At 27.2% G+C, this 10,532-nt stretch overlaps 1 protein-coding gene across 1 annotated transcript in view; it reads right to left on the reverse strand.

The window, feature by feature from the left end:
- The window catches only part of LOC125843860 (glucosamine inositolphosphorylceramide transferase 1), a 5,629-nt gene extending 4,922 nt beyond the window's left edge, over positions 1-707 (reverse strand). The window contains exon 1 of the mRNA XM_049523078.1: positions 26-707. Coding sequence (XP_049379035.1) covers positions 26-358 — 333 coding nt within the window. The 5' untranslated portion in view covers positions 359-707. The remainder of the gene's footprint in view (positions 1-25) is intronic.
- Between the last annotated feature and the right edge of the window lie 9,825 nt (positions 708-10,532).

The raw sequence follows: 10,532 nt of genomic DNA on the forward strand, positions 1-10,532 counted from the left end.
AAGAGGTGGGGTGTGTTTATGTTACCTCTTCAATGGGTTTAAGATTAAAAGGAGAGTCACCATAGTAGACCCCAATTGACCAAGAACCTTCGTTATCCTCATTACACCCCAGAGAAGAAAGTGTTGTATGTACATTTGGGGGAAGTAAAACTCTACAGTAAAGTCCAGCAATTGAAGCAAGACAAACAAAAGACACCAAAAAGAACACAAAAGCTGATGAGTTAGCACAAGAATCACTGCTGCCACTGCCATTAGTACCACTCTTGCCAGAATTATTATTCTTGTTGCACCACCCCCACCACCTACAACCGCCACTGTTGACGGTGGACCCAGAAACCGCAATTGGAAGAGAACCCATTTTCACCAAAATGTCAAAAAAAAAAGTTCAAAACTTCAAAACCACCGGAAATGGGCTAAAGGGTAGTTGCCGGCGGCCGGCAAGATCTTAAAGATTGTATCTTTTTTACAGTCAACGTAAAGTCGTTATACTAAAACCACCATTTTTTCTTCTTCTTCTTATGTATGTATATGTGTATTTTCTATCTTTTTTCTTGAAATTTGTATGTGAATTCTTGAATTCCTCTTCCTTTTTGGAAAGGTGACAGAGAGGTGGTAAACAATAGAGAGAAAAAAAAATGTTTGATTAAGGAACTTGTTGCTAATGTATTATGTTCCTTAATTGAGTTGTCTATGTTGGTGTGCTGGCTTTGGCATTGATCCAATATATAGACATAGCGTGGGGTGGGGTGGTTTTCTTGGGGGTGGGGTGGGGGTGGATTTTCAAATTTCATGATCTTTTTCTTTCTTGGATTTGAAATTTATTTATGCTCAATTGGAAACTACCCCTCTCTCTCTCTCTCTGAATGAGGTTTAAAGGTATCTTTTCAACAATTCACTAATAAGATTTTAGTGAGAATGTTATTACTATTGCTGAGTTTGAAATTATCTCTACGTCTGTACAAGGTCCTAAGGTATCTTATCGAAGATTCACTTATGAAATTATATTGAGTATGTAATTATTGTCGTTGAGTTTGAAACTGTCTCTCTATTTGTATGAGGTCCTGAGGTATCTGTTCGAATTCACTTATGAGATTATAGTGAGTATGTTATTATTATTGTTGAGTTTGAAACTATCTATATTTTTATGAGATATCTGTTCGAGAATTCACTTATGAGATTATAGTATGTTACTAGTGTTGTTGGGGTTGAAATTTATTTATAGCAGTATATGTGCTAAAGTTACTAAAATTTGAATGTGTTTGTAACGTGCCTGTTGAGTTTGTATCACGTGATGAAATAATTGAGACACTTGTATTTTAATTAGACGTTCGAGTTTAAATTTTGAAAAAACAAGTAGAGGATAAAGAGTACTTTACGCTGGTTTGATCAAACTAAAAGTTAAAAGCGTTTATTTTAGAAAACTAGGTGTTTGATCAAAGTTTTTAGAAAAATTAAGTGTTCTTTCTTTTTTAGAAACATTTTTGGAAACTCAACCAAATATAAATTGATGTTTTTTTTATTGATAATAATATATTTCAAATTGATCAATCAAAATGCAAAATGTAATTTTTGAAAAGTACTTTTTTCAAAAAATAATTTCTTTTCAAGATAAAAAGTTTACAAGAGCTTGTCGATGATGTAAATATGAATTAGTTGAATTAGTGAATTTTTAATTATATGTTAATTAANAAAGAGTACTTTACGCTGGTTTGATCAAACTAAAAGTTAAAAGCGTTTATTTTAGAAAACTAGGTGTTTGATCAAAGTTTTTAGAAAAAATAAGTGTTCTTTCCTTTTTAGAAACATTTTTGGAAACTCAACCAAATATAAATTGATGTTTTTTTTATTAATAATAATATATTTCAAATTGATCAATCAAAACTGCAAAATGTAACTTTTGAAAAGTACTTTTTCGAAAAATAATTACAGGGTAAAAAGTTTATAAAAGCTTGTCCTACTTGATGATGTAAATATGGATTAGTTGAATTAGTGATTTTTTAATTATATGTTAATTAATTGAAAAATCAAGAATTCTTTTTGATTATTTTTTTCTCATGTTGTGAGTATATTTGTCAAATGAAAATAAAATAAATAAATTGATATTAATGGGCTGTTGACAGATAGAGTTGGTCTTGGTCTTTGGAAACTCCTCCATATTTGACAAATAGCATTAAATTATAAATTTTTCTTAATTAAATTAAGCACTTTCATTAATCACTTCTAGAAAGAAATAATAAATATATACTCCTCCTTGTTTGCTCAATTAATAATCAAATTAGTTCCCTAATCAAATTACAACGTGTCTGACGGAAATTTCCAAGTTTAAGGAGCTAATCTAATATTTTAAAATATAAAAATTCCATTACAAAACTACTTCCTTTCTTAGTTTAGAAGTTTCGTTACAAATTCCTTCGTTTATTTTTACTTGTTCGTTATATTTTTAAAAAATATTTTTATTTGTCCATTTTTTAAATATTAATATAGAAGTTCCGTTACAAAAAAACTACTTCCTCCCTCCATTAACATTTTTCGAATATTAATTATTATTTTTTCAAAAAAAATATAATTAAAATTATTGTTAATTAGAAATGTATACAAACACATGTCATGTACAATTGTCTTAAGAACATATACTCTATCCGTCTTTAAGTTATTTGTCATAAATTTTAAAAATAAATATCTTAAATTATATATATTATTTAAAAAAATTAAAATAATTTTTAAAATTTTATCTTTAGTAATAATTATTCTTAAAAAATATATATTATTATCAAGTCAAATTAATATACACGTATAATATTATTATCAGGTCATCAATTAATATACACCAATTATTAGTTCACTAATATATAATATCTTCTATCAATAAAATATCCAATAACTTTAGTAATTTAGATTTAAAATTATCGCCTAAATAGCTTTATTTTGTCTATGCCCAAATAACATTATGTTATTTTATTAGAGCCATCAAAATTGAGTTTATGACAAGTTCGATGACGTGATTGAATAATTCAAAAATATTCTTTATACTATGATGGTTCTAGAAATAAAATTCCTAAACTTTATCTATGAATATAACGTGATTTACAAGAAAATAATTGGATATGTCTGCCATTAATTTATTTTGCATTTAATGTTGACTAGCAATGGACGTTAAATTCTTCAATGGCATGCTCAAAAATCATCTTTGACAAAGAAAAAAATGAAAAGGAAAACAAAGCACACATTATTTTCTTTTCTTTTACCTTTTATAATTTTGATATTTGATATTTCTATTAGAGTAGATTAATTTGATTTGTACATTTTACCACTCATTTTTAAGAATAGCGCTTTCATATAACTTTTCGTATCTAAAAGTTAAACTCGAATCTCAACTATCCTATCACGATTCATCATATTGATAAGTGCACATTCTTAATTATAACTTACATTCAATATCTATAACAAATAATATGATAATCAAAATGAAGAAAATAATAATAATTTACGTTATTTTCATCTTCTGGAAGTGTGAATTCTTAATCAGCCAACATAGTACACTCCATCCATTCAACAAATGTTGTTAATATGATCATTACTTTATAAAACTTACATTTAAGATTGGGTGGCACATTCTTGTCACACAAGATATTGAATGTGAGCCTCCATTTCATCGAATCCCACTTCAATATGATCTGTAACATCCTCATCAATCTCTTTATATCTTTATATTGAAGAGTATCATTTTGATATGAGAAAAAATCTAAATATATTCTCGTAATATTTAAAATTACTTGATTTTTCCGTCCATTATATTTTAAGTCTATTCATATAATACCATTAACATTGCAAATCGTTTTGTATTTGTCTTTTGTCATTAACAAAACTCTAATATGGAATTAGTGGCCTTCACGCGTCCAACTTCTTCAAAGAATGATTCAAAATTGACTAAACTTTTAATAATGATTTAGAATTACCCTTAAAGTTGAAACTCTTCTAATTAAGTCTTAATTAGGGGTCAAAAATAACATTTTTTTGTTTTTTAACGATTGAGATAATATTAGACAAAAAAAATTAGCAGAGGACAAAGTTTCTCAATTTCCAACCATACAAAGGTTAATTTGACCATATTATATACTCCCTCCATCTCTATTTACTTGTTCATATTTCCTTTTTTAGTTGTCCCTATTTAGTTGTCAATTTTGACAAATTAAGAAAGGACAACAATTTTTTTCCTATTATACCCTTATTTACACTTCTTGAAAATTGTAAAAGTGTATGCTGTTTCCCTCCAATTTATTTCACTTGAATTCAAAGAAGTGGTTGTAATTTTGAAGTGAAAAGTTGTCATAAGGGTAAAATTATAATTTCACTGTGCTAATCATTGTTGCCTTAATCTGTGTATCATTTCTAAAGTGGACAACTAAAAAGGGACAGAGGGAGTATATGATAATAACCGTTTGGATGACTTTTAGAGGAAGTTTCTCTATTTTTTTATTTTTTATTTTCATTTTGTTTGTTATAAATAAAAGTGCGTAAAAAATTAGTTTAGTAATTTTCGAACCAAAAAAACGTATTTATTAATCAATTTAATTGAAAAAAATATAGAAAGAGTATGAATATATAAACATAAACCCCAATAACCTCATGAAATTATGATCATAATTAATTGTATCATTAAAATACAATTATTTTCATTTAAAATATCCGCATTTGAATTTTACTATGCATTACATTTGTGATGATATGATAAATATTTAACATTTATTTTACATAATATATTTTTTAAAAGTATTATTACAATTTTTTAATATAATTATTATAGAGAGGTCATTTTACAAAGAGTGTACCGCTATAATAAATATCATAATTATTGTAGACAAATATTATTATAGAAAAGAAAAAAATATAACTATACATTAAAATTCTCATATTTTTCTTTTTTTGTATTATCACCTTAGAAAACCAACAACAACGTATAAATAAAGAAGTTCAATAACTTCGACCTAAAAAGGAGAAAAGAAAAAGTAAAAAATTCTAGAATTATAAGAAAAGTCGAAATTGGATTGTCAAATAAGTAATTATCAGATTTATTTTTTTCAAATTGCTTAATTTTGTCAGCGGTTAATATTAGTACAGTCATACTATTGATATCCTATAAAATAATTTAAATTTGACCCTTAACTTTTGATAATAATTTTAAACAGCCTTATATTGAATCTCTCCTAGGTATTATGGGCAAAAAATGAAACTGACCTTTTAACGACAAAAATAATATTAGACAAAAAAAAATTTACGTAAGACGAAATTTCTCAATTTTGAAACTATATAAAGTCTAATTTAACCATATTCCCTTTTGGTTTTAAAAAAATGATCATAACCTTTTGGATGATTTTTGGAGGAAGTTTCTCAAAGAAAAAGCTTTTACAAGTTACAAGTATAATGACAGGTGAAAAGGAAGAAAAGGGTTCATTCGGTGTGGCGGAAAATATTTTCTGAATTTTTCATGTTTTTTTAGTAAAATGATTTAAAAATAAGAAAAATAATTTTCCTAATAAAAATAAAGAAAATAAGTTTAACACATAATTAACATTTCACATTGATTGTGTATCTCTTCAATCTCACCTCCTTTTACCCCATTCCTAGCCCTACGCCACTTGAGGCGGAGCTAGGATACCGTAAATGGGTTCATTGAACTCTCTTTATTTAAAAATCACATTAAATATAAAGTCAAAATTATTTTTTTATGTTTACTATATATATAATAAATATTTAACCCTCTTATCTAAATTGTATATTTATTTCTTTATAATTTAATTCTCATTAGCGAAAATCTTGATTCTGTCACAGTACCACACCCCCCTCAACTCCCCCAACCTCACCTCCCCTTAGTAAAAAAATGATATATTTTTCTTTTTTTATATTTACACCTTCGAAAATCAGCAACCAAAAAAGTAAAAAAGTTCAATGTTTTCATCCCAAAAAAAGAGAAAAAGAAAAAGAGAAAGTTTTTTTTTATAAAAAATAATTCTAGAATTTTTTATTTTTTAAAAAAAAGTCAAAATGTCATACCGGAAATTTATTTTATTAAAATAGAATTTTCGATAAGGACAAGAGGCGGAAGTTTCGAAAGCGTGTGATTTGAGACCCACTCTCAGTAATAGGACGTGTAATACACGCTCTGGTCAATGGCGGCTATGGAGCGGGTGAAATTCACGCATTCCTCGTATTTCACGTGCACGGCCAGCTCTGGGGGCCACCAAGGCTGCTGACGCTAATTTTTTTTGTTTCTTTTAAGTGTGACATGGCAAGTGTCGTGACGTGGACGTTCGATCGTGTTTCATTATAAAATTTGAAAATTAGTATTTGAAAGTGAAACTGTGTTTTGATATTAATATAAATTGGAGTTGTTTTTATAATTTTTTTTGAGTAATTTGGAATAAAAAAAGTAAAAATAATTTATTTATTTTTAATATTTTTTGAAAATTCCAAAATAAAGTTGGATTTTGGAATACTATGGTTAAAATTGTTATTTGAAGTTCAACTCCGAGAAAAGTGAAAAACTTTTGCGGACTTAGAAATTGAAGTCAGTTGCTTTTCTTGTAATCGTCAGCTCGTTTGATAGATTCGACACTCACTCTTCGGAGAATTTTATTGACCTCGCATTTTAATGGTCAAAAGCGGAGAATTTTATTGACCTCGCATTTTAATGGTCAAAAGCGTACGTAGGCGAAGTTATGATTTTAACTTTATCAATTCTAAATTTTACAATAGTGATTTTAAGTGATAATAACTGAAGTCTGAATTTGATATTTATACACCTATAATAAATTTTTTAACACAAATATATTACTATATTCAATCAAACATTCATACGAACTACTAACTCCGCCCATACTCAAACCCCTCATAAATTTTTAATTCAAATTGCTGCCGCATGGGAAGAAGTCATTGTTGTGAAATTTCCTAGGTAACAACTTACCGTTTTCCTTTGTTTTTTTTTTTACTTTTTTTTGAAAGATACTTCTTTGGGTCTTATTATTTGTCTCACTTTATTGAAAATAAAAAATTGTATAAAATATTTATCACTTTTAAAAAGTTCAAAAATAATTATTTACGTCGAACTTCCCTGTTAAACGTTTGCTTAAGAGAAATGGCTCTTATTGCTGGTGGACGGGTAGTTTAGACTCTGTTTTTTATTGATCGGAGGCTAATTAATTTTATGTTGTTGTGAAGCTTTAGTTAGATCGACTATTAATATAAATATTTTATTTTTCATTAAAAGATAATGTCCATAAAGGAAAAAAAAAAATAGTTGATCTATTGAGTTATTAAAGTGTTATGTAAAATTGACCAAGAATGATTACATCATACAGGAGAATGTGGAGTATGAGTTAATTTAGGGCCAAAATCAAATAAAGAGACGAAGAGTACTTAAACAATTCACTTTAAATACAAATTTACGAGTGCAGTATGTCAAGACGTGAGTGGAAAGAAAGCACTTCATCTATTGATATTATAAAAATAATAGAATTTGAGCTTAATGTACTTCTGGATTGAGTCAATACTCTAGTACAAATACCTTAAGACAAGATCCGCTTGAAAAAATACAATACGATTAAAGAGAAATTTTTAAAGCTTAATATCATCGAATCAACCATGATTATTGAATTAAGTCAATGTTCTTCAAATATTGTAAACAGTATACACTCATTACATCCCCACTAGTTTGTTAGTTTTAACAAGTTGGTAAAATTAAAGGCACTTGCAATACATGATTATCTTTGACTAATTAATTAAGAGTAAGTTTGATGTAAAAATTATAATTATATAATCAGCTAGTAATACAATTAAATATATTATTTCATGATATAAAATTGAATATTTTGAAGGAATTAGTAAGAGGGGTTTGTTGTCACTAGCTGTACAGCTCATGAAAATTATTTGATAAATCATACTTGCTCCTAATAAACATATTTAAATTTAACCAAAAAAATATTTTAGGAAGCCTTTTTCTAGGTAAGTTTTTTTTCCATTTTTTTCAAGTTTCAACTCAACCATCACCACCACCAAAAAAAAAATAAAAGATAGAAAAAATCAACTGAACACTATTTTTTATTTCACTTTCAGATTAATTAAAAATATACAATAATGTCAAAATGTAGCACTTCCCATATCTATTTCATTTTTCATAGAATAGGTCTTTAAATGGTTGAACCACGATCATGCACGTAAGTGATTTTTTTTTCTTCAAATTAATCGTGTTCGAAATTCACTGATTCAATTAATTTATATTAATTTTGTGTGTGGTCCGTTAAAGAGGAAACACTTTCTATAAGAAATTTATTGATTTTAGAGTGTTTGAATTCAAACGTATAATTTATGTTAGACGGAAAAATTTCAACTATCCTATCATGTATGCTTTCTTAGTGGAACTAGAGTTTATCCCTTGGCTATATAAAGGTGTGACCTAACTATATATAGAGTTTATGAGCTTATGATTTTTGTGTTTTTACCTATAATTTTTAATTTAAAATATTAAAAAATGACACATTAAATTGCTTAAAATGACTTATAACTGCAAATGAAAATTAAATTAGGTTAAATATACCCTTAAAGTATGTGTGTAGATATAAATATGTGAAATATGAATATTTTTTGTCTAATTTGGAGTTTCGATTAAATTTGGATTGCGTACTCCAATAAAATTTTCTACTTATCCAAAAACTCAAACTTAATATCTCTAATTAAGAGTAGAACAGTCTCACCAGTGTACTATCAACCATGTCGGTTTCATAACAAGATAATTACTCCTCTTAGCATGTTGTTGTCTCCACCCAAAAAGAAGGCTAAAGAAGGCAATATTTTAATAAATATTTTCAATTATTTCTCGAGCTCACAAATCATTTTTGATGTTATATTTAATCATACACAATATTTTAACTTTTATATTTAATATACATAAATAGGGTTTAAAATTATATACAATAATACAATTAAATCTCACTAAAGCTTCCCAATATTCTCACTTGACTTTTTCAAAATCTTAGTTTAATGACTAATCTTATTTTATATCTCTAGTGACCTTATTATATGCGTGCTTAAATATGATAAGACAATTAGTATAGTACAATGTTATTGACAACTTTACAATAAAGACGAGCTCGTTTGGTTGAAAACAAAATTATCTTAGAACTATAATAGGTAATTGAAATTTTAATACAAGACTTATAATTTTACGATATTAATATATATCTTTTCTTATTTTTAACTGTTGAAAATATCATTATGATTGTTGTAAGAATACGGATTTTCCACGTAAGTATGACAGTTAGAGTTAGCTATCCAAATCAGAAAATACTTTGCATCTTTTGAGGATATCTATGATGTCGCCCAAGAGAGTTTATCTGCTTTGTGAGGATTTCCTGCGTTCGATGACACGAATCGTAATTGTTGAAGATTCGTTTAGAGAAACATGTAAATTTCCTAACTAGTATTTACCGATTGAAAACTACATTAACTAATACTCATAATTTAATATTAAATGAACCAAATGATCCCTAATTATATTATTAATTATTAACAGTCTCAGAATGACGTATAAAGATCCTCTTCCCACATGCAGACTTACAAATAAATTGATGTGAAATCATTATCCACTGTTTTTTTTTTGTTAGAATTTTATTCATTTTTTCAAAGTTGTGGGGATAACTCATATAATAAATTAATTGAAAAGATTAGGATATTCTATTATTTAAATATTTTTTTTTGCTTTCATTTTCTAATTCACTTGTCCCCTTTGAGGAAGATAATTCTAACGTTTACTGAGGGGTGGATAAGCTTCAAAGTTTTCAAATATTCCCTTTTTAGAATATTTTTTCATTAATAGGCAGAACAAATATGTTTTTCTTGGGATGCGGAGTGGATTTGGGTGTCTATATGAGATTTATTTGAATTCAGTATTTTTGATAGAATGTATAATTTTTTAAAGTAAATATTATATTCAAATTTATAATTTTTAAAAATATAAAAAGATGAATATTCAAAATGTTAAATATATCGAGTTAAATTGTTGTTGTTGCTTACTATTATCGACTACTACCACTTTCATATTTAATTTAGGTCGTCGTCCATCTTTAACTAACATTTCACTAAAAGAGTGAAAAAGTAGGAGGTTCCAGGGAGGGATAATTGTTGCAAGTCGATTGTCATCCATTATTACCAACTTAACCTCATCATAAATTGCCCTCCTTTAGCAGTTATTATCATCCTAATTTATCATTGTGTTCAATATCTACACAATTAGTGATTATCACCATAATTAGTTATTATTGTTATCCATCACAATTATCAAATGTCACCGCCATCAATTACCACAATCAACTGTACCATTATCAACCCATATATCCTCAATCATATGGTATTTATAGTATTGCTCTTATAATTTCTTGTACTATGAATTTTCGATTATAATATTAATTTACTGATTACTGCTTCTTTTTCTTTTTCAAAATGGTTTGTCATGCTAACTTTCGTTATTTCTTTTCCCGAAT

The sequence above is a fragment of the Solanum stenotomum genome, chromosome 11 (genome assembly GCF_019186545.1).
Source record: "Solanum stenotomum isolate F172 chromosome 11, ASM1918654v1, whole genome shotgun sequence".
NCBI classification, from domain to species: domain Eukaryota; kingdom Viridiplantae; phylum Streptophyta; class Magnoliopsida; order Solanales; family Solanaceae; genus Solanum; species Solanum stenotomum.